This window comes from Fusarium solani (assembly GCF_023522795.1).
Source record: "Fusarium solani strain SB1 chromosome Unknown bctg00000015, whole genome shotgun sequence".
Lineage (NCBI taxonomy): Eukaryota > Fungi > Ascomycota > Sordariomycetes > Hypocreales > Nectriaceae > Fusarium > Fusarium solani.
Window position 1 is genome coordinate 1,033,995 of NW_027072143.1, and position 24,040 is coordinate 1,058,034.

General features: G+C 49.8%; 6 protein-coding genes across 6 annotated transcripts; 2 read left to right on the forward strand and 4 right to left on the reverse strand.

The window, feature by feature from the left end:
* Nucleotides 1-122: 122 nt before the first annotated feature.
* Nucleotides 123-911, forward strand: MRS44_018253 (uncharacterized protein; the record flags this gene model as incomplete). Its single annotated transcript, XM_065616448.1, has 2 exons — nt 123-196; nt 440-911. 2 exons carry the CDS (start codon nt 123-125, stop codon nt 909-911), a joined length of 546 nt encoding a protein of 181 aa, XP_065472520.1.
* Nucleotides 912-9,618: 8,707 nt separating this feature from the next.
* MRS44_018254 (uncharacterized protein) lies at nt 9,619-10,392 on the reverse strand (the record flags this gene model as incomplete). Its single annotated transcript, XM_065616449.1, has 1 exon — nt 9,619-10,392. One exon carries the CDS (start codon nt 10,390-10,392, stop codon nt 9,619-9,621), a length of 774 nt encoding a protein of 257 aa, XP_065472521.1.
* Nucleotides 10,393-13,396: 3,004 nt separating this feature from the next.
* On the reverse strand, nt 13,397-14,341 carry MRS44_018255 (uncharacterized protein; the record flags this gene model as incomplete). The annotated part of the gene is made up of 2 exons (XM_065616450.1): nt 13,397-14,116; nt 14,171-14,341. 2 exons carry the CDS (start codon nt 14,339-14,341, stop codon nt 13,397-13,399), a joined length of 891 nt encoding a protein of 296 aa, XP_065472522.1.
* Nucleotides 14,342-15,593: 1,252 nt separating this feature from the next.
* Nucleotides 15,594-16,526, reverse strand: MRS44_018256 (uncharacterized protein; the record flags this gene model as incomplete). The annotated part of the gene is made up of 1 exon (XM_065616451.1): nt 15,594-16,526. The coding sequence occupies one exon, from the start codon at nt 16,524-16,526 to the stop codon at nt 15,594-15,596; it is 933 nt and encodes a 310-aa protein (XP_065472523.1).
* Nucleotides 16,527-17,897: 1,371 nt separating this feature from the next.
* Nucleotides 17,898-19,418, reverse strand: MRS44_018257 (uncharacterized protein; the record flags this gene model as incomplete). Its single annotated transcript, XM_065616452.1, has 1 exon — nt 17,898-19,418. The coding sequence occupies one exon, from the start codon at nt 19,416-19,418 to the stop codon at nt 17,898-17,900; it is 1,521 nt and encodes a 506-aa protein (XP_065472524.1).
* Nucleotides 19,419-21,671: 2,253 nt separating this feature from the next.
* Nucleotides 21,672-23,576, forward strand: MRS44_018258 (uncharacterized protein; the record flags this gene model as incomplete). Its single annotated transcript, XM_065616453.1, has 1 exon — nt 21,672-23,576. The coding sequence occupies one exon, from the start codon at nt 21,672-21,674 to the stop codon at nt 23,574-23,576; it is 1,905 nt and encodes a 634-aa protein (XP_065472525.1).
* Nucleotides 23,577-24,040: the final 464 nt, after the last annotated feature.

Consider the following 24,040-nt stretch of genomic DNA (forward strand, 5'->3'; position numbering starts at 1 on the left):
TGCTGAAGTCGGAGGTCCCATGTCATTCCACGGCTCTGAGACCGGAATAGTTACGAGCCTGTCTAGGGGCTTAGTTACATAGCACATAAATATCTAGATAGGCTTCCCTTCGAAATCTCACCATGTCCATCTCTTTCCCCCTTCATTCTCAGAAACATGCCTCCAACTCCGACGACACCCAAACCGGACCCACTGAGTCAGTACAATCAGACAAGATGGACTGCAAACGTTTTCTTTTCTCAGTCATCATGAATGGTCTATACAAGGAGCCCGAAACACTGATCGCCATCACTGGACAACCGGAGGAGGAGCTGAGGAACTGGACCAGCGTTTAAAGAACCACCACAAAGCAAATTGTTGTGCTGCCCCTTCATAACTTCTCGAAAGGGCTCGTCTTTGATAGAGACAGGCCCGAATCTGAAAAGACCATCTATGTTAGGCCGCTTCAGCTCGCCGCCGTCTATGGTCGCATCGATCTCCTCGCCATCTTCCTCAAATTTTCAGACGTCAACGAACTTCCTGAATACCCCGGCCTGACGGCCCTATTTCTCTTGCTATGGTTTCGTAATCTTGGAATGGCAGTTGTCCTATTCAGACAGGGGGCGCATCCCAGCAACTGCAGCGGTGTCAACGCTCTTCACGCTGCGGCAGGAAGAGGCTCGACCAAGGAAACCACGAGAATAATTGACGAATATCATGTTGAGCCGGATGTCGAAGGCACTGAAGGAGCCACGCCAACTATTTACGTCTTGGCCCTACCGTCGGAGCAGGCCATAGAAATCATTGGCCTCCTTCGAGACGAAGGTGCAAGATCTGACCTAACATTCAGTACTGAAGGATGGACTTATTTGGAGCTTGCCAGGGCAATGGGTAGACAGCGCCCTGCGCTGTACCTGGAGAATCCACGATAGGGCCCGGATAAACATGGGATATAGCCGTCGGGCCCTGAAAAGTCGGCACAGAGTGGCAATCAACCCAATTCATTTGCACATCCGGTGGACAAGATGTATCAACTAGTGAATCGTGTGAGCTGTGTGAGGGGGTCATGAAAAAGACGGTGCCACTCATGCTTGAGCTTAATAGCCCAGATTGACTCGATGACCACCCTAGAATCAACCATCTAAAGACCTACTATCAAACTATTGACATCTTAAAGAGAATGAAAGACCACGTCACCCAGCTTCTTGAAGCACGGCAGCTCCGGTTCTCCACACGGCTGGAATCACTTGAACCTGTTTACCACGATCTCACCAAATGAAGATATTAGGCACCTACAGAGAGTAGCCTTAGGGCCCCGCCTTTGTCATGCTGGTGGGCTTTCCGAGCTCTGCACGCGATCGAAACTTAGCTAGCAATGCTTTGGTCAAATATTAGATGCCACCACTACAGTCATAATTGAAGGAGGAAACGGCCGACGTCTTCTTCCACCGGGTTCAGTTATTCAACTCGCTCACCTCGATCTCATGCTGGGATGGCCGCATATTCGAAGAGAGTAGCCAGCTACGGCTCCACCGCCCACCAGAACAAGAGACGCATAAGATGCTGATCCTATGGGTAAGTTTGCTAGTGAAATTACTTTCCAAACACTAAATCACCCGAGGGAACCGACAACCTCCAAGTCAAGAGCCAAATTGCCAAGTTGACGGTACGTCGGTCATTCATACCTATCAGACGATGAAGTTATTTTGCCAAGTAAAGAGTCAGGTTTCAGCATTGCCGCATTACGCAACTCTCCTTTATGGTGCCTAACAGGGAGATGGCCCATGGTATGCTCTAGGTCAAATCGGTGTTTCCCAGGACCCGCGTCCCCAGCACTATTGAAAATTTAGCTCATGGAAGTTTGCTGTAGTCCAATGAACACAGCTCCAGCCAACACGGCGCTTGTTTGCATCCTGACCTTGCGCAAAGAGACTCGACCTGAAATGGGCCACCCAGCCGGTATTTCTGGACTAGACTCGCGAGGTTTCTCCGACCAAGTCGCGCCACGCGATGTGGGTAAGCGATATAGGTAAGGGAGGACCCACACAGGTCGTAGAGCCGGCAGACGTCCGGTTTTCTCACGGAATGCCGTGGGCGAGCTGGTACAACAGCCTGGGTAGCGAGGAAGGCTTATATAAAGCCCCCAAGTGCCACCAAGTCTTCGTGTTCAACACGAACGATTCCATATTCTCGAACGAACGCATCATGAACCCGACAAGAAGCCACCTGATCGCAATGTATATCCTCCTTGGTCCACTCGCTGTCACTCTTGGCACAACTTCCTACTACATCTGGTTTCTGTATTTTACATCTCCTCCGCCCAAGAATAGCCATTGGCCCAAACAATCTCGATTTGTGAAGCAGGGTCGGCTATTCGATGCGTCCGCAACATTTTTCCAGAAACACCCGCGATACTTTAGGAGCCTTGCACTCGCGTTCGTCTTTCTGGGAATTTGTGTGATGACTGCATGGGCGGTTCTGACCTTCATTCAAGGGGGCACCTGGGCGATTGCCTTCAGTACCACGCCGGCTCTCCTAAGTATGCTGAGAGAGGTACGTCAAACCATACACCAAACGTATGTAGTTGGTATACTAAGAGGCGGGCAGTGTTTATGGCTCATTAGCTCGAGAAACCCTCAGCAAGATGCGTTCTCCAGGCTGCACCTATTGGGGCTTTGCACTGCCGGCGGTCTGACTTTTGGCGCTATCTTGAGCATCTGGTTTGCCAAAGTGGGAATCTTTTTTATCGTCCTTCCCGCCGGCGCTTACCGTGCCTGGCTTACATGGGAATGGGGAAAGGTTCTGAGGGATACAATAGAGAGATCGGGGCCTCTTTTGTGTATGATGATGCAAGCCACCGTTCTTGGGGTCACCTGTGTAGCATTCGGGATTCGTCTGGCTAGGCCATGGTCGACCTCAATCTATGCGGAAATGCTCGTGAGACTACCCTGACGAACGTTGTGGACCGGATACTAACGAGCTAGATTATTTCTTATGGCTTTGTGCTACTTGATCTTGCCATGCTATTGACGGGTAGTTTGCGTCTGCGATGTCGATATGCCACTACCGCGGAGGAAACGCGTGCAGTGTTCGCTGCAACCAACTCAACGGCGAGCTTAGCAGAAGAACCGGCGCGAAGTACTTTGCAGTACCCACCTGCCGTAAGCGTCCAGGAAGGAGGATACGAGCGAATGCCAAGAACAAATTTGAACGACAAGGGACTTAGGGAATATCAAACCACCGTCCACCAAGAGAATGAGGGGGCTGAGTTGACGGTTCAGGATGTCGTCTAGGGAAATGTAAATCGAGAAGTAGAGAGCCCAGCTGACGTCTCTCCCAGCTTGCGCTCGTGGTGGACGAGCATTTCTAGGACTTAGCTTCAAAGGCATCCCTAAAGAAGGAAGGCAAGTCCATTGCTCAGATGATTGCCGTAGTTAATACATTCATGGCTCACGGAACACAGCCTGACGGGCAAAGTAGATGTTAAATAATATGTTCTTTGTTATAGTTGAAGTCTGGCCCTTGATGGGTTAACTGAGCCAGAAGACTGCCTGTGCATCAGAGCTGTGCGGCTGGGGCGATGTATGACCTATTAGTCTGGGACTCCCTCTATGTCTCCGACGAAGCAGATCAGTTGGATATAGATAAAGATTGGTGACACGAGGAACCCCTAGGTAAGCCCACAGTTGAGCGGTGTGTCCTTCGTCAGTGTCTCCTATTGTCAAGGTGTCATCTTATTCCTCATAACCGCATTGATGACCCCCCTGTACGTCCGTGGTGGCCATAGTCACGACTTGCCCGACCTTCCCGATCATCACAGCCTATGCGACCACATATATGACGGCAGCGGCGAGATCAACAGCCGGGCGTTTGGGGAAGGCACCAATCTAGTTAGGGTGTAGGACGCTGCAGGTGACAGGGGCATACGTGGTCCACCGAGCAATGAGTCTTTCGGGTCCCTTGCCGAGGCACGAGAGGAGGGAGATTGGCCATCAAGAGCTAGGTGACGAGACGTCTCTTTTGCATGGCTTGCACATTGAACTGACCTGCACTCTTCCTCGTGACGGAGTTCTTGTATCCTTTGCATCTCTCTTCGTGCTGGCATCGTCGTGTCGCGTGGGTGGAGGTCCGAGCATCTTTCACATTAGGGGATGGGCAGGCTCTCTCGATAAAACGGACATATTAGCCAGTGCCAAGAAACTGGGAACATCATTGTGGTCGATTGAGGGCAGAGACCAGAACCGTATTTGTTGGTTCATCCGGTGTGTCCTGTCGTGAGGTTCGTATACCGATCGGTTAAAGACCAGTTTGGGTCATGATTTACCCTCGGATTAGGTCTGGTCCGTGGTGTCAGCGCCCTGGGACCCAGTAGCTACATCCTGTGACCAGCGTTTGGGTTGACGTACTGTGCCACTCTAGCACTGGCGTGTGCTGGGGGCTCTTCCTTGAGTCTGATACAAATTCGGATGTCGTGACTTAAGCCACCAAAGCTTATGTTGTCTGGCCTTTGTTTGGGTTGTGTTTATGGCGCAGGAGCGAGTTTAGCTGAGGGCCTTCTGATGAACTAGGTGGCAGTGTTGTTGATCCGGCGGCAAAGTTGTTTGGTGGCCTTGATTTTGCCTTCGAGGGTGGTGCGGTTTTTCCCGGTGATGCCCTGGAGAGCTATCTGCATGTCGGTAGCCGGGTTGTGTCGCGAGGTCTCGAGCTCTGGCGGGTCGGCTATGGCTATGATGTTGCTATTACCTGAACTGGCTTGTCGATTGAAGTCCTTCTAAGGTCTGCGCTCGTCGAGCCGCGGCCCTTCCTCCACGCGGCGTGATGGCTACGCTGAAGGAACCATTCACACGCGTCGTGTCTAATGCCTCGAGGGGCTTTATCCCTAGTGGGAATAAGGCCCCAGCCATATAGCCTCGTGATCTGACGTTTTGTCGCTTGCTAATAGTTTGGCGTGTTCTTGGGCAAACTCCCTGGCATCGGTTGTTAAGCGGGCAGGTGTAAGACGGAGGTGGCGACCCGAAGAGATTTCCTTCTGCTCCTTTATTAGATATTTTGTTCTGTGTTAAGTTATGTGGATGAAACTAACTTAGTCCTATTACGGTCTTCTGGCTCAGTTAACCCATCAAGGGCCGGGCTTCAACTATAACAAAGAACACATTATCAACACACCATACTGTACCATCATATCCGAATGCTATGTAACACAGTGGCCTTTTTTTAGTCTTTCTGCTGTCTGCAGTAGAAGACTCATACCTAGCTGCATCAGGAGTACGGCGAGGATCAGGTAGCTTGAATGCAACATCTCGGCGAGTTGCCAAACAAAGTTCGGCATACATCAACTTTGGACTTAATGACCCAAGTACGGGTTTTCCAATCCAAGTGGCCCAGCTCGCTTTGCAAGATTTTATACCTGTGCAGCAGATGAGTCATGTAAACTTGTGACGTACCACCGACTCAAAGAGAGTCCAACATTAGGGTACTCTGAGTCTCTAATAGACACCCAGCAGTATTGGCTGAAGAAGGCCGTTGGAAAGTCAAGCAGGGAGTGAGGTGAGAGTGTAGAGGTGCACGTATGAAAGATCCATTACCGAGAACATGACGAACGGCCGAAACAAGGCGTGGTAAGCGCCCAAAACAAGACATCATTAAGGCTATAATAAGGCGTCGTCAACGGTTGAGGTAGGATGCGAGGAGACAAAAATCGACTTTCAAACAATAGTATCCCTGCATAGCTATCATAGGCTGTTTCGAAACAAAGATACTTATGGTGGACTGAACGACCGACGAGGCCACCCCAAGTCCCAATGAGCGTTAAGCATTAGGTAAACCTAAACAGTTCTTTACAAGCCGGTATACTGGGGGCAGCTCCGGAGGTGGGTCGGCCACACCATATAGCCACTTGGGAAGAGTTCGAGTGTATGCTACCGTTTTTCGCTAGTTCTGTTTGACAATCAGTACAGGACGCTGTCCATATTGGCTTTCCCATACCGAAATCAGAGGTCAGCTACACACAACACAGAGACGCAAATGAGACGATCGGAAGTATGCCGGCTTGAGCCATTGTGGGAAGGCTGAGAGGTTAAGTGCCCTGTTTTCAGGTCCATTGTGAACCATAATGCGCCTTTTCCTGCAAGCGATTCACTTTTCCTACCCGGCTTGACTTCGTCAACGGTCTCCGCCATCGACACCAGTCCGATTACTTCATCCCATTAGCAGAACTCTGCCACCAACCCCTAATTGTAGCGGTCATTCTGACAGACAAGATAAGGATGAAGATGAAGGTGTCGGTGGCCAGCCAGAGAAGCAACGCAGGGCATTTATCCTCTGTGAGGACAAGGTGTCATCTTGTACAGAATACGCACCTTTCCCTCTGATTCTCTATGGCTATTGCCATAGAAGTCAAAATAGTTAGGTTACGGTGTTTTATGGTATTGGGCTTTGATGTCGTCATGTATTAATGGCTGTGTTTTTGGCTATTGTGGCTGACGGTCTCTCGTAGACCCGTCATTGAAGACAATAATAAAGAAAGGCTAGGTGTGGCCAAAAAAGAGAATAGCGCAGGTATTTCCTGGTGGGGTGAAGAAGTTCATACGTTACGAGTTGAGTCGCCAGCCGATCCCGTAGTCTGACACTGTTGAAATATGGACCCAACAGACTTCTGAGGTGCCAACCCTTTTTATTTTATCAGACACAACCACGCAGAACAAGGCGGTCTACATAGCACCTCGCGATTCGAGATGCGAATTAATGTACAGCGTCTGGGAGAGCAAGGACTCCGAGGTCGCCGACTGTGCGCTACCTGTAGGAAGGGTGAGAGGTAAGAGAAAGAAATTAAGGAATGGGAAAAGAAGCAGTGAGACACCTTCGCTTGCGCAAAGTCGGGCATGTAGCGGCAGTCATAGGCTTATAGCTGCGGGCACGTTAGCCACTGCGCCATGGGGCAAAAGATTGGGCCATAATCGCTATTGTAGTAATTACGGTAGGTGCTTTAACTGCCTCGAAGGCTTCTATCGATTCTATGGGGAACCAAGCCGTATAGGATGGGGGTGGAAGAAATCTGATGCGTGAAAGAGGCATCTTGGGGGTACCACGTGATCCATATGGTCACGTGGAGCCTCGGGCTCGGTGGGCCCTTTAGGTCCGCGAGCCAGCCGGCTCAGAATAACACCACGTCTTCCTCTCACGATTGCATTCGCACACCTCATTGGCTGAGACTCGCATCTCTCACATCCAAATCGGAATGAAAAGAAATTAGAAATGAAGTAAACGGAAAGTAAGAAGAAGCCAAAGAAGGGGAAAATAGAAAGGAACAAAGAGAAAAGCAGAGACGAAGTGAAATAAAAAAGAACAAAACAATATTTGAGGGCCTCGCGGCTCTATCAGCTTGAACGATTGTAGGACGTCTAGTCTCTGCCTTTTGCCATCGAACGGTCAAATTACTATGGGAACGGGTGATCAATTGCGATTATACTTTCTATGGTGCTGCGGAAGCTGTTGTTGTTGCAGAACTGCGACCGGTTTCTTTAAAGATGGTCAGCCTCTTCGGTATATCGGTTGGTCGATGATTATAAGGCCGTCCTCCTGCGTCACGCATCTGGTGCCGAGTTTGTCAATTATAGGTAGCGCCAGTTTCATTGATTATTGCCACGCTGCTCCTCCCCTGATACTGAAAGGATCTCGATTTTGTTCATGGCTTCCCTCGGAAAGGGCCAGTGGCTTGGGCTATTCAAATGTCGTTGTGCCAACTACCAATACCTCTCACCAAAACCTTTGCCTAGTAGGAGCGCGTTAGAAGGAAAAGAGGGACGGGAGGAAGGGCGAGGAGTAGGGGTTAAATAGAACGTGAGGTCATGTTGGGATTGGTGCTGGGACGCCTGGGATAAAGTGTGTCCAAAACGATCAAAATACTCTTTTATTGGTGACCTCACGCAGTCAAGAGGGACAGAGTGTGTGTAGTTTGGCCGCAACGGGTCACCTGTCACTGCGGTCTTATGCGTAAGCGTGTTAGACCGCAGCGTCAGAGAGGGCCCGTCCGCGCTCCCTCGTAGGGAGGCAAGTGTCTGTATATTGTAGTAGTGCTATATACAGAGGGAAGGTGGGGCGGGTGAAAGTCGAGTCTTGACTGCGTGAGAGATGACGAGACACCTGCCGAGGCGAGCAATTGACTCCCCGTGAGGCAGTTGCAGGAGGGAAGAAAACCCCTCAGTGAACCTTCCGAGCCGGGAAGTCTATTGTGCAGTGTGGTCATCACGTGAGGCAACCCCAATAAAACTACTCCCTTTTACATGTGGAGTCGTCTAGAGGTGCTTTGGGCCGCGCTACTCTAGTCTGCTTTGAACAGATGACCTCTAGCAAACAGGTATTGAAGGCTCATTTGCCGTCTAACCCTAAAATCAACCCCGCCCAGTGATCCATAGTGACCCGTGCCACCTGCGTCTATTCCCCGTCGCCTCTGCCGAACAGTCTTTAACGATGTTTTCCCAATTGGCCGATGTAGGCTATGACGCTAAAGGGGATCACTGCATAGAATTGAGGCTCGAGAACCGCCAAAGCTGTCCGTTCTTATGTCAGACTGCAACGGGCTCTAAAATGATACTGGAGTGGCCCTTTATTCCAGGGCTTCATTGATGGGTTAGCCCGTAAACGGCTGGGGCAACCGGGAACCATCAGGCTGTTCTTGCTCATAGCGGGACTTGGTGTCTGGTACCATTCTGCCGGCCAGCCAGAGTTCCGAATTACCATGCACTTGGCTTAAAACATTGATTACGAGTGTCTGTCTTCTGGCTCAGTTATCCCATCCAGGGCCGGGCTTCAACTATAACAAAGAACACGTTATCAACACATCATAGCACCATAGAATCATATCCTACAGATTTCGAGTGCCGTTGACACTACGGATAACGGGGGCCTGCAGCCCTCGACGAATAAAAAAGTACCCATCCAACGGCGACCGACTAGTAGACCAAGGAATCGACCATGGATGTGTAGGACATGCCATATAACAGTGATTGATCCTTTGAAGCGATGCTTCCAGAGCTACTAGAGCATGCTATCCTTTCAATCCATCGGAGGCTAACGATGACGTTGGGCGCGGTTTGGCTGGGGGTCGTCTTGAATGTTCGCTGTGCGGCCTTTGAACTACGGTATCGGGTAAACCGTAGAGGGTAGACCCGGATTTGTGCTCGTATGTACTGCTTATGCAGCCATCATGCAGGGCTCTTGGAAGTGGACGGATCACTGGAGAAATATACACCATGGCGGCCGGGTCGATGAGCATGTTATCAAGTCGTAGACAGCGGAAGATGACTATAGAATGATTCATCGAAGGATAGTTACATCTAGCATAACTACCACCAAGTTACCATAGAGCTTGAAGACAATGCCAAGAGGTAACCGATACGAACTGTGTCGGATTGGAATGTCACCTAGATCACCCAGAGCTGTCTTTCGCGGGCATGAAGCTGGAACCATCTTTCGATAATCACTATAAGAACTGAGACAACGGGACAGATACCGGTACCTAGCTAGTTTCGTTCCATGCAGTCCTCTTCCATTCCTTGCTATGGTATTAACGAGTACCTCAGCCGCCTATCGCCTGGAAAACTCTCTTCCAAGCTCTAAGGAGTGTTCGCAGAACTCATATCAGACTCCAACACATGGGCATAGGCCAGCGTGGGGCATACCGCCTTTACGGACTTTGCTCCTGAAACATTCGGTATGCATCAGATGATTTCCACAGTCTTTCCAAATCACCTCCTCGATATCGACCTTTTCTACATTCTTTTCGCAGAACCCTCTGTTGCATATGACGCATAAGATGTCCTTTCCTCGCATATTGGCGTTGGAAATGGACAGAGTGTCAAGAAATAATTCAGTAACGACTGTAGGAAGGAGACATCTAGGATCCTCATGCTCTTTTTCATGTTCAATGTCGGTGATCATCCGTATCAATCTTTTGCCCCATTCTGGCTTTAGCTGCTCCAGGGCCTTGAAGCGCATGGTTGGAGGAGAGACATGAAGGACCTGAGCTAACGTCATCTCGCCAGACTTATGAGCCTCATTCAAGATATTGTAGAAGTCGTCCAAGTCCGTGCATTTCTGAAGAATCTGATAGATCTTCACTCTATTCTTGTAGTTGAGAACCTTCGGGTGAGTCTCATTAAGTGCTGGTCGTTTGGCTTCACGCTCTGGCAGAGAGCTTTCTTCTATGTCTCGAGCAGGTCGCTTACGACGCGAAGAGTTGACCGTACTATTAGCCTGAGGCTTATGATGTTCTACAAAATCAGTTTGATTAACCTTTGTGTCGTTTGTTTTCCCTAGGTCTGACAGGGCAGCGAGAAGCTCAGTCATCCGCCTCTTTTGCACAGGGAAGCCTCCAGTATCATCTTCTGGGTCTAAGCCCCGTTTTGGAGCCATGGCCGTATGAAAGTGCTTTGCTGTGGTAAGTTGCTTTATCAATAATCCATGCGGCTGCCTGTGTTTATATACGCATCCTACGAAAAGCGGCAAGAAGGCCTGATTTGAGCTTTCTGTCGTTTCTGGCTCTGCATTACAACACCTGAAGGTGCTATATTAGGTCTGTTTATGGCTATTATGATAGCCTACAGCCGATCGGAGACTACAGTAGTAAAACACATTCCATCTTCACCATGTGCCCGTCCGTTGCAGGAACATGTGTATACAGTTGTGGCTTGAAGCGGACGTCCTCACCATGAGGAGCGCAATGTTAGATTTTCGTCCCTGGGGTCATCCCGAGGTCACAAAACAGTAAGTATATGGCTTCTGTTGTATGTACCTAACGAAATGGCATACGTTGACCACACCATGGAAACCACTGTGCATAAGCCTAATTTGGTGGTCGAACATGATGTGGCGATTACGGCTGCGTAGCACCCGACGCAGTCTCTTGAATAGCCCAGTTTTGTCTCCCTACTGACCTGGAAAGCACTTACACGTATCTCAAGTCTCCGCCACCTTTCTGGAAAGAGACAATAGGTAGAGGAGGGGGCATATGCACAACTGTAGCTGCAGCTCTAATCTTCAATTATGTGACGGTCACACTGTACTCTGGGCATTTGAGTTGGGTAACCAGATCTAAATTCATAAGTCAACTCAGATGCCCAGATATGGTGACAGTGAGAACCGTATGGGTATGGATTCAACTTTTCGCTGCATTCCTTCGGTTCAATTACTAGCATGGCCTAAAATGGACATTCTCTTCCCTTTTTTGATAATGAAAAAAGATCTGCTCCTCTTGTCCGATATGAAGCAAATCCGGCACATTTGATCAGAAGCTACTGTATGTGCTCTGTTATGTTCATGTTGGAACTCATCATCATATGGAAAAAAGACACCGAGCCAAAGCCTTCTCGCAGCTATTTGTTATCCGCCTGGGGGTAAATGACTGAGTCAGAGCCGTTCCCGTCGATAGGTAGATTGTACTGCGCGAGAGCAAGGACGTGGGCGTAAACACCAACCTCTATATTGAGCTTATAAATGTTATTTATACTTCCATTTTACGTGGCCAGTATTGTACGACTGAACAAATCTTGCAGATGTACCTAATAAGCACTGAGGTAGCTATTGCTAATGTTGAGATACCGGTAGGAGCTCCCACATGGTTCACACGGCGCGATGTAACCTCCGTTAGAATTTTGGGGCTTGGCTCTAAAGCAAAGAGCAAACCCTGGTTATTCTCATAGTGAGGCAGGCCGCGTCAACGTCTATAAACATGGATCGCTAGTAAAATTGTGAGGGCCTTACGAAACATCCTCAGCACAGCCGCAAGGGCCGAACAATGGCATGCCGCCCCCCCAAACCTCATGTTTAAAACATCTGACATGCATCCAATGTGCCTTGCACTTTTTCCATACAACGTCGTCACCTTCCTTATCGAAACTCCTCTTACATAGATAGCAAACGTCTTGCAAACCCGTTGCTAGCAATCCACTCAGAAGGCTTCCTGTAACAACTGAGGGATAAATGCCGTGTGGATCGTTCAGCTTTCTGTGCCTTTCAATCCGAGTGAACAACTCAATTATCTCAGAGTACTTGGCTTTCTCCATTCCACCCAGAATCGCTAGTCGTATCTTGGCGGGAGAGTCATGTAGAAGTATGGCGGTCTCCATGGCTCCACAAGCCCAAGCCTGACCTAGAATGAACCAGTATGCCTCTTCCTCTCTTAAAGATATCAGCATGCGGTATAGCTTCAGTCGTGAGCCCTGGTTAATGTTGCTGGCGTCATGCCCTTCAGGTGCGAGTGAAGCTAGCAGTGGAACTACAGCATATAGGTACGCAACAGCACTGGCGCGGTGCGACTCCACACGCATTTCGATAAAGGCTTATAGGAGCTGAATTGTTGAAGTTTTGAGGCGAGAACAGTTCCCAGTTATAAAGTAGCCTGTGGCCAGAACTAACTTGGCTTACAATGCGTCCTCGGCTCAAAGTTGCCTCAAATCTACGACACTGGCCGGCCGTCTACTCCATAAAAGGCGACAAAAAAGGGCGCAGCACAGGGGGCTTTCCCTGCGTAGCCGGTTCGAGAAAGCCTAAAATGCGACATACTCGATAGGATACTTTGAGCATCCATATCACACCACTCGCTGCCAGAGGCTTGTGCCTCAATCAATTCTTGTTAGGATTGATAGAATGGTCTGAGATTGGCTAGACATTTTGGGTCAGGCGCTGCCAGGCCTCGCGCCTCACTTTCCATATCTTTACATCCATAGCCGGACCGATGGGTTGATACGGTGGTTCATTTCGTGATTCAAACTCACGGCTTGCTCACCGCGATCACATCAACCGCGTTTACTACTTTCGGGACCACATGACCCGTCTTCATTGCCACCGCGGTCACGAACAATTGACGGGGGATAGTAGAGGCAGATAAGTGGCTCCTAAGTGCACTTGCGTGTCTGCTCTTCCCACGTTATTCTAGTGTAGATCGATACCGATTATGGTGTTTTACGGTATTGGGTTTTGATGCCGTCATGGACTAATGACTTGTGTTTTTTGCTGTAGTGGCTGATGTCTTCTTATCATCATTGCAGATATTAATAACCACTGTTAGCATTGGGATATGATGCTATGATGTGTTGATAATGTACTCTTTGTTGTAGTTGAAGCCCGGCCCTTGATGGGTTAACTGTAATAATAATAAAGTAATAATCGATACCTACGCCAAGGCAAAGGCAAGGTGACGAGGCTATGAGTGCGCAATCTAAGACCCCATCTAGACTGATCTCGGTTTAGTACGATAGCCACTCGTAGACCAGTAGTCCGGCGTCGGGCAATCCGAGATGAGCCTACCGCCAAGCCCCGACGCAAAAAGATAAGGAAAGCTTGAGAACGACATCATAGTTTCATGTGCGGCTCTACCTAGGTAATCAAGTACAAGACACAGCCCCTCCCTTCACATTCCTTATCGTGTATGCTGGTGACAAAAATTAAGAAGCAACTGCGCTACTCTGGATCGCTTGGGTGTCGAAAACTTGTGCTCGAGAACGGGCCGGGGATGGCGAAGGTGTGCTGACAAAGTCTTCAGCGTCCCGCGTACGAGGTCACTTGTGCCCACACGCGATGTTGCATCCTGCTGCAGAACCTCCTGTGCGAGCAACAAAGAAGCCTCAGCTACAATAGAGGGCTTGGTAGACACAAATTCGTGGTGGTAGAGGGCAATTTCGCAAATGTAGGCTACCATGTTCTTGAATTCCTCATCGCGCTCTACCCCCAACAGCAGCATTTCCACGAAGCAATCGACCGTGGGGTGACCAACGACCCAATCGAGTGTGTTGAGAACGGACATTTCCATCTGGGCAATTGTTGCCGCATTGAAGACGCCGCAGCATAACCCACTTATTTCCCGGATTGACGGATGATTCCGTCTCGTGTCGCCGGGCCTCTTGTCGCCGTATTTCGAAGCAATCAAAAGGGAAGCACTTCCCAGTAGCCAATAGTGGCCCCGAAGAACCTTCCTCCTTGAGCAGTACCGGTCAACGAGGTTGATGGAGAGGAAAAGAGCCTGAGGCGCGAGACCAAGGTGGCCGTGGGCTCCGACAAGAAAGTCAATGAGGCGTGATCGCGTAGACCATGTGATTTCCTTCTGCGCTGCAACCATAGCAGCATCTGGTAGAGTGATATCCTAGCCTTGGTCAGCTACGGTGAAAGTGAACGACCCCTTTCACCCAGCACACACCTGCATGTACTCCAGATGTTGAAGGATCTCTTCACGATAGAGGCTTTCTGTCTGGAGCGATAGCTGATAAGAAATGACCGCCTGTACCTCGTGATTTCTGCTTTCAGCCAAGACCTCGTCGCGACATTGATGGCTTTGGGTGTTGCTTTGTTGGTTCTGTCCGTGATCCATGAGTGCTAGCTGACGTTTTGAGGTGATGAGGAGCCCTTTGCGAAGGGGCAGAGAAAATGGAGACCTCTACTTCAGATTCATGGAGAGGAACTACAACTAGTGAAAGACGGGGATGATTTGAGCGGGACTTTGAAGTATCAAGCCTCATTACGATACCACGGTGCCTCCCATGGCGCGACAGCCTTCTTTGACAATTTCGCCATCCGGCCTTGGATTCCTACCGTTTTGAATAGCATGGGATCCCGACAGCCTAGTTCGAACAAAAAACGTAAATAACAAAGGACTCCATGTCCAAGCCGGGAGCTACAGCGAGGCCTGATGTTGTTGGCAGCTTTTATCGGCTCTTCCGCCATAATGAGATGCAGGGGGTGGGGCGGACATAGGATGACGGCTGAATGGTACCTACAGAGTACATTGAGTCAAATACTCTGAAAATGGGCGCTTGATTTGCTCCACGTTCTAGCTAACATCAGAGCGATGGAATTGAGCGCTAATACCTCCACCAATTGCACCATGGCCGCCATGATGTGACTACAGGAATTCTCAACCTTATCAGAGAACACTGGAATTGGCGTGGATACTTGCCAGCTACCCGCATGAATATGTTGTCCTCGTTTGGCCCTGCGTAACACAACGAGCTCCGTAAAAAAACAGAAGCCATCAGATAGCTCGTAAGCGCATGTCGAGGGAGGGGCCGCCTCAGGTACAACACGTAATGTCAATGCGCCTTCAAACATCTATTGACGTCATTGTACCCGCGGTAAATATGGTCTCTTAGACACAGTATCACTGTCTAGTCTATCACTGAGAGTTCCACGACTTCTTTCACACCATGTCAATACCGGTGATATTGATATTTCTTCCTTAGCTTATTTCTTAGCCTCTTTGATATGGTCATACCTCGACGTATAGCACGGCGGGTTCGTATTCGTGAGCTATGCTAGGTAATACTAGGTTACCGTATGAGGAGTGGGAAGCATTCAGTGTTCAGGCAGGTCTATCGATAGGCTAGTTGCGCAAGAGAAGGTGTGATCAGAAGAAATTCGATTGCGCTGCTTGATTCTATCTATAGAAGCGACGAAGGCCGGCCTCTTATACCCATGCGTCAGCCAGTAGTGATATGGTTCAATAGAGATGAATGAATAAGACGCGCTTTGCCTCTAGCGCCTCTTCTAGTTCCGGGCAATACACACCATTGCCCTCTCTCCAGCAATGTCTCGTTGCTTTGCAACCTCGCGCGTCGGCCACTATACTATTTAACTTTTGCCTGAACCACTTGTCCTCGTCCGTTAGTTCTCGATTCGATGTACTCGTCGCCCGCCCATGAAGATGTCATGGAAAAACGATCTTGTACTTTGATAGTCTCAATATCGACCAGCCCTATCCACAAGGACACCCGCATGAGAGCTTGTCCAAATGCTGACTTGATCCCTTCCTGCCCAATGTGTCTGCTGATTGATTGACTTGTAATGTCCCGTGAATATTGCTCCGACTCTGCTGAATAGGACAGAGCAGCAGTCATACGATGATTGAAGACCATCACGACGCCGACCGCCCCGATATATATGGGGACACCTCCTGGAAGACCAGAGTAATGGATGGCCACAACAGCGCCTAGAAAAACCGCATGAGCGTACACTGTGGCGGATGACTGGACCCTATTCATTCCAATCCTTTTGGCTAGGAAAATGATCAACCGGGTGTAGAGAAAGGCATGAAGAAGATTGACTGAAGCCTCGTGGATGAAGGCGTTCTCGTAGCTGATAGCAATCAACGCGAGCAGCGGCCGCATCAGCGCAGGGGCCTGGTACGATGCCCTTGTTGTCTTGTCACCTCGTAACAGTGTCCTTGAGAGGATGAGAGTGGTGAGAGAGTGAGCGAAACAGGCAGCGGTGTCCGCGATATCTGGCAGGACCGGCCCTTTCACTGCTCGAGCGTAGTATCGTGTAAGCTCGAATGCTCCTGCCAGTATATGCAGAGCCAACGCCATAGACCTTTTCTGACTTGAATTGGCACGATAAACCGGAAGACTGCGGCGCGTATGATAGGCAAAGATCAAGAGGTAGACTGAGCAAATCATAAGGTATTGTGTCTGTGCCTCCAGTTGAAGATGGCTCCAGTCGGCTCTGGACAGCCAGTTCGTAGCAGCTCTTTCCTTCATAGAGTGCACAGCGCCCCGCGGCATGACAACGGGACATGTAAATTTGATAAAATCCAGGCTGTCTTCAGATCCCTGCTTGTCGAGGATGAGGGCTGGCGAAAGAGCAAAATATGGATGGTGGCTCTAGGGTGGCGGAGCTGGAGGAAGAATGATTGCCTCATTCAACAGCCGAGATGTCTGGAATACCTATATTTGCAGCCTGCTAGCACGTGCGTATATATATGTTGTACGCATTGTATATGACAATGTTGAACTGTGTGGGACTGTACCGCTTCTCAAGCTTTTCGAGAGCCAAAAACGGCTGTGGAGGGCCTGTGTCGTTCGGTCTGTGCTGAAGTGCTGGACGTAAATGGCCAAATGAGCCAACCAAGCCTCCACTTTGGCCCAACGATGGAGACCCCGTAATGGTTCAGCTCACATCACGGAGATTGGACACCGAAATCGTCAAATTTTTGCACTGGCTTGATGGCAAATCCCATCCATCCGCTTGCGTGAGATCCGACTGAGTAGACCAAAATCGCGAAATATTGCTGTCACACACAGAAGAGCGGGACATGGAAATACCACCATGCGGGCCTGCGCATATATTACTAATAGGCTAGGTTGATGAATTGAACTTGCGAACTTTTACATCGAAATATATTTGCAACGTCAACACTACCAAGAACTCTGGCGCGTCGGAATAGCTCTCGGTGCGGTGTCGATGTATGCTCATTAGGCCACTCCTTGGCGATCCAGGCCGCAAAAACGTCAAGCTTAGCAGATAGGTACAGAGGGTACCGAACAATCTATCAAGACATCTCGATCTGCAGTAGCTCGGACAATGCTACAAAGATATCCAAAGTTGTCGTGGGATTGGTGTCACGGATGTTGTCTAGCTCAGGAGCAAGCATATTACTACTAAATGAAATTCTTACTATCAGGAAACATTAATGTTCTAGACTTAATATCTGTAATCTCCAACTCCTGCGGCTTACCTCTTTCTCATGGTAGATGCAGGATTGATCAATGAGGATTCTACACAAGTGGCAAGTTAACAGTGAACGTCACAGGATGAATTATCTTCGGGGTATACACCAGTCTTGAATTGAAAGTGGCGCAGATAGTAATGAAAAACTCAAATATTTACAGGCGTGATAGCTAGTAGTCACGTAGGGTTCTAAGGAGTGTTTGTAAGGGAAAAAATCAAACAAAATAGAAATGAAAAGTAACCCAACCATCCCCGCGTTTTCCAAGCGCTAGCTGGTAACACAACGTACAAAACAAACTTGCATATGTAATTGTTTCCCCGTCCTCTTACTGGTCGGAATGGCTGTCTGGCAGATGGCCTGTCAGGCTGTGCCGTTGTGATACTGATGTTGACGAGGGCGCTTGCCCGTCAGCTTTCTCAGACCTTTACGCTGCAGAAACAGCTTGAAGTTGCTGTGAATTGAGTGAACGGGGCTGTTGTTGAGAGTAGGGCGCCTGAGCGAGCAGCTGAGCGAGGACATGAGGGGGTAGCTGAGCGAGTAGCTGAGCGGCCTGAGCGTTGGATAGCTGAGGGGTTAGCTGAGGGGGGACCTGGGGGTAGTACTGAGTGGTGGGGTTCTGCGATAGTAGAGGCTCAATTGTGTCTCGAACGCCGATATTCGTATTGGGAGGCGCCGTTCCAGGCGACACTGTTGCCTCTCGAACGCCATTGGGAGGCACTGTTCCAGGCGGCATTGTTGCCTCTCGAAGCCCGGCAATATCGTCATCAATCGGAGACGGCGACTTGTCTCGGCCACTGTGGAATGCTTGGCCCGGATTTTTGGCTTCCCAGTACTTTTTTTCGTATTTCACAGCCCACTTCAGGAGCCTGTAGTCCTTGAATCCGTTGTTATTCTGTCGATATCCACCAACAGAGTCGGTGGATCGGATGGAGTAGGTCTTTCGCTTCTCTGCTGATGGCATGTACTTCGGCACGTAATTGTTGCGCCACCATTGACGACTCACAAATGAGGTCGAGTTGTCCTTCCACTGAATGAGGATGAAGAGGCTCATTGGACACTCAAATGCATCAGAATTCTCCGGGTCAATCTTAGCCAAAGTTTCCCATGGGTTGTTTTCATCGCCAGGTATCGCTACGCCCAGTATGTCGTACACATCACGCCAATATTTCTTGTAACCCTGGGTTTGGGGATGGTCAGAAGTAAGGGGCTCCTTCCCTGCTTCGAAGAATTCATTGTCCCTCATCGGCTGAATCCGTAATATGCGTGCGTTACCCTCAACGAACTGGTTGAGATACATTGGCGTCTTGCCACGCTTCACCAGTTCCAGAGTTTTCATGTTAACGGGGGGCTCCTGTCTCCCTATTAGATCCCCGTGAAGGTCTTCATCAAAGTCGCTATGAAGGTGAGACGGAGCGCGGTAGTTGAAAAGACCATCTCCTGCTTTGAAAAGGGGCTTGCTTTGGTTGGAGTTGTCGATCTCCGTCGAATCTGGCCGCTGCCTCTTGTTTCCATGAGAACTTCCGTTGGAGTCGGACTTAAACCAATTGATACCCCCTGCATTCAAGGGGGAAGCCTTTTTTCCCGAATCGCCTTGGTCAGGGTCTGTTTCAGGGTAGGAATCTTTGTCTGGGGGTGATTGGTTTTCCCCATTCGAGTTAGGAGCGTCGGTTCCTCCTTCTCCTTCTCCTCCACCACTAGGAGGACCCGGTTCGGCGGGTGTTTGGCCGGTGGACGGTTGGCTTGGGGGTGGCTGTTTATCCCCGCTTGGCGGGTTTTTGCCATCTTCGGTGGGAGGAGTTCCATTTTGCCCCCCGCTTGACGGGTTTTTGCCATCTTCGGCGGGAGGAGTTCCATTTTGCCCCCCACCTGGTTCGGTTCCGCTCATTCCAACGTCATCCATCGGCTCTTGCTTTGTACCAACCCCTTGAGCTTGACTAGAGGCCATTCTGAAGTTGCTTGGTAGAGTTGCTTGTGTGTTGAGATTGAAAAGTCTTGACTTCTTCCTTGGCTCTTATATACTCACAACCTCTACCCCTTGTTGGCCGGATAGAGCTTATTTCGGCCATCGGCCAAGGGCACGCAATTGAAGGTCTTCTGAGCCCGCACCTCCAAAACAGGACTTTGCAAGTACCTTGTTGTTTACTTGCGTGGACCTACGACCATCGCCTGGCCATTTCAGCCGTCAGCCAACGGCAGGCTAAAATAAGAAGGGCCGTAAATCACCCCGCCAGTAACTGACCAAATCGGCTTTTTACACGTCACAACTGACCAGGTTAATTTGGATAAGAATAATCTCGGCATAGGTACAAAACCGGTGATTTTTAGCTCGGTCATTGTCTGTGAATTCCATTTGATCGGTCTGTCGCATCAGGAGTTGAGGCCCCTTTACGGCGGGCCAACGGGTAGGTATCTTTGAGTACCAAAGATACCTGATGGCCAGGGACCAAGTGTGGGTGGGTGGGTACAAGTTCACAGTGGGAGTTATCCGTCCTGGTACCCCCATGCTTCATCCGGGCCATTACCCAAGCCCGGCCTTGTAGTACCAAAAATTGCTGGAATCTACGGTCAAAGCTTCACGAGGCTTGATCTTAATGTGCACGGTTGTACAGGTCGGGTAATCAGTACTGTGTGGAGACACTTCTAAGCGACAAAGGTTATCGTAGAAGAGGAAGATGAAAGTGGTCAATACTGTACCATCGTGAGATTATCAGGGTCTTCAAAACTAAATTGTGAGGCAACGCATTGGACAGCCGTTTGCTTTTCTTCTAACTCTCCTTGTATTTTTCTCCCCTGTCCTCGGCTATCTAGTGTACAGCAGTATCCGAGTGATGGGACCAACGCGGCCAAATCATGGTCACTTACAGGTATTTAGGGCCCCATATTCCCCGAACAAGACGATGTGCACGGCCGAGCATTTTGATCTTGAGGCAAGATGGTCTCTAAGAATTGCCGTTGCATCAGATTATCTCGCGGCAGCGGAATTGGCCGAAACAAGGGTGGGAAATCTAGCATCATGCCATCTATTAAGGATGGTCCCGAGCGCGCCCAGCGCAGCTTTGGATTCCACTCAGAAGTACTACACTATTTTTCCAAGCTGTCGTCAGGCCGCTTCAAGCGGTCTCCGGCGCCATCACCGGCTCCGTCACTAAGCCGCCAACAGGTAAACTAGCCCCCGAGGGACAATTTGATGAACTGATATAGGAGTCGGAAGGCCTGATTGTCACTTATCGTCGATTCATCGCCTCAATCTGCACTGGGGAAGGCGTGTGGTAGCTCGTTCCGCCTTTAGATAACGTCTAGCATCTATGCGAGTCCTTCTGAGCGTCACCCAGATTAACCGGCATCATAGCCACTGGGCGATTTATGTGGACGTTGCGTTAACCGGATTAAAGTAAAATCGGGTGATTCATAGATTCTGGATTGGGTGAAAACACAAAAGAAGGTGACGGGGTCTGTCTGTATCTTTGTGTCCTGTTCAGGCCTGAGGGTCAGGGGCTGGTTGCCAGGACAAGATAAGGCATAAGAATGGGTAACATGCTGGTTCGAAGACATATGTTCTACTAAGTTTCATAAAACAAGACCGACTAGTGTAATATATTCAAGACTTTCAAATAAAGCAGACACCTCTGTGGGCTGTGTTACTGTGCAAGGCCAGTCTTATCGGAAAGTTGCACTTGATGAAGATCGCCCCACGTCTGCTATTCTTCCTAACGCATCAGCGTCTCTGAGGATCTACCGCAGAACGCGGATCACTGTAATCGCGGCGTATATGATGGCTGGTGTCTTTGGAAACCGGCCTAACGTTGGACGTTAGAGTCAGATGTTGCTAAAACTGCATGTGCGTGTCAAGATGAGCACCAAAATGAACCCAGAACCAGAGGACGCTATCAGGCTTTTCTCTGTGACGTGATCTTTTGAGCAAAAACGAGACGCTTGGTAAGAACTGACTAACCTCTAAACGACTGCTGGAGTACATGATGCAATGGCCTACATCTGCCATGTTAACCCAGGCTAAATCCAACCTCCTTCCCAAGGCAGTCTAGAAAAGGCTCACAGGGTATCGGGGCTAGAAGGGTCCCAATCAGTCCTCCTCAGAGTCCAACATAGGCTTCGCATCTCTAGAAATACTCTATATACCAGGCCAGCACACTTGTACCTCAGGGCGCAATCGCCGTGTCGCCTTGAGCTAAGCTAGGCAATGAAATTTTACATTCTCACCTGCTGGGCCCCATTGGCCTACGCCTTATGCAACTGGGATAATGGAATATGGGAACCCGAAGAGGGCCAGGAGTTTGCTATAGTGATGAGAGAGCTGGGAGTAACCCGCCTAGAGATCGAGGTTCTCAATCCGGCTGTAGACATTGACGACATCTATCCTCATGTACCCTACAACGTGCCATATAGGGTACCGCAGTTTTCTGGTGCATGGACAAACGACTGTCCACCTTTGCTCGAGATCGAACATGCTCCATACAGCGCGACCACCTCGACAATTGATCGTTTGGTTAGCACCGCATTCCCATCCACCTCGCAGTATCCCAAGTCACAGCATCTATCAACCAGTATAGTGAAGGACAAAGAAAAAACTAAGACTGAGGCTGGCACATCCTACACGTCTCAGCTCCCATCTGGCCTGGGCGCGAGCCTGTCAAGACAACCAATTCCTACAGCCATCGACTCCGCCTCACATAGCTCGATGCGAGAATCAGTGTCGGAGTCGGAAATACGCCCTGACCCAACGGGCAAACCGACGGCCGGATCGTCGGATGAGTCGATCGCTAAATCAGGTGTTACATCCACAACGCGACCAACCACCCAACCATCAAGCCAAGCGCAGGGCTCGCTTCCAACAGGCGGTACCGCAGGATCTTCACAGACGTCGGCATCAGACGACGTAGAGACTTCAGGAACTGGTACTATGGAAACCAGAGAGACAACTGCATCAATAGCTAATAGAAGTCAAGGGTCCACTGGTCTGCCCGCGAGAGTCTCCACTACAGATGGTGAGGGATCTGCTGCGGCTTCGACAGCGTCGATGGAAACGTCAGCGTATGTCGGCACGAGCACAAGGTCTGACCACTCTTCTGTGACAGACTCACCGGCCGCCACGTTGGAAAGTCGACAAGGAAAGACAACATCAACTTCGTTTATCTCTACCTCGGGCACAGCATCGATCAAAGATTCCAAAAAGACGGGAACAACGGCCACGTCGCCGATCACTTCGGCCAGCATCAGTGGCGAGACCACGCTAAGTACAGCCCCGCCGACAACATCAGTCTCGAAAGAGTCAGAAGAAACATCAGACCGGAGCATGGATCGGTCGTGCGATTCCTCTACGGCCAAACATGCGACAGTACCGTCAGGAACTGCATCAAACACTGACACGATGGGGACAGGTACGATGGAGACAGCCACGTACTCGGCAACTTCAGTCACACCTTCAACTACGGTGTCGGTTACATCCGCAACTCAGAAACCAACAGGTCGGGAAACTTCTACAGCAGAATCCGCTACAAGGAGCAATCTCGCATCCAAGCCAGATACGACGAATGTGGGATCGGGCACGCAAACTGGGATGACGTCGCTCGCGTCTTCTGTCGTGGAAACGACTGCCGCCTCGAGCACTGCTCTATACACTCAGTATACCACAAAAGCATCCACAACGTCCTCTACAGACACTAAAACAACATTACTGACGTCAGCATTGACAAGAAGCCAGACAAAGACGATAACGACAACCTCGGCCGCTCAAACCAGCCCGTCAGATATCGTCTGTTACGATACCAAGGTCTTGGCCGGCAACGCTAAGGTCTATGGCACGCGAGTCAGCATGACTGCAGAGGCTTGGTGTGGCAGGTCAGCCACCAAAGGACTCATGAAAGCTGGTGACGAGTGCCTCTTGAGCTTGGAAAAGGATCTGTGGGATGTCGAGTATGAGTATTCTATCTGTTGGGTGAAAGATTGCGTTGGTGACCCACAAGAGATGAGGAGTCCGTTTGGATCCCAGGGCCCGTCATGCGCAACTGTCTTTTATCAGACTATCTGGGCGCGCTGTATGTTCATCATCCTATTGCACAACGGCAAAAAGCTCACCTATCTCTAGGCAAAGATTTTAACGACGGTGTGGGAGGGGTTTTCCAAGCTGGATGTCTTGAATACAGGATACGTGCAGGAGTAGGTGGGTAACAGACAATATTCAGAAGAACACACATAGGTCACGGGAGGAGGCAACGTCTGGGCGAGGTCACCACCAAGGGGTAGCAGGCGTTAAGGAATAGGTAGATGCCCATGGTAGTAGAAATGATTCTCAATACACTCTCGGATGTACTAGCAATCTCCAATATGGCCGAGTGTCGTCGACCAGCTTCGAGATATCGACACGCTTGGCAGTGCAGTCCACTGGCACAAGCCCAGATTCTGACTCTAAAAGGCAGGCTTTTCCCCAAAAGATACTGGCACGCTGTGGAGCTCGCAACGGACGGTCTGCCCACTCCTTGCAGCAGCTTTAGTACCGGTAGGTCTCGTAAGGTATCGAGCAGACCCAAGCCAAGCCCAGGCAAGCCAGAG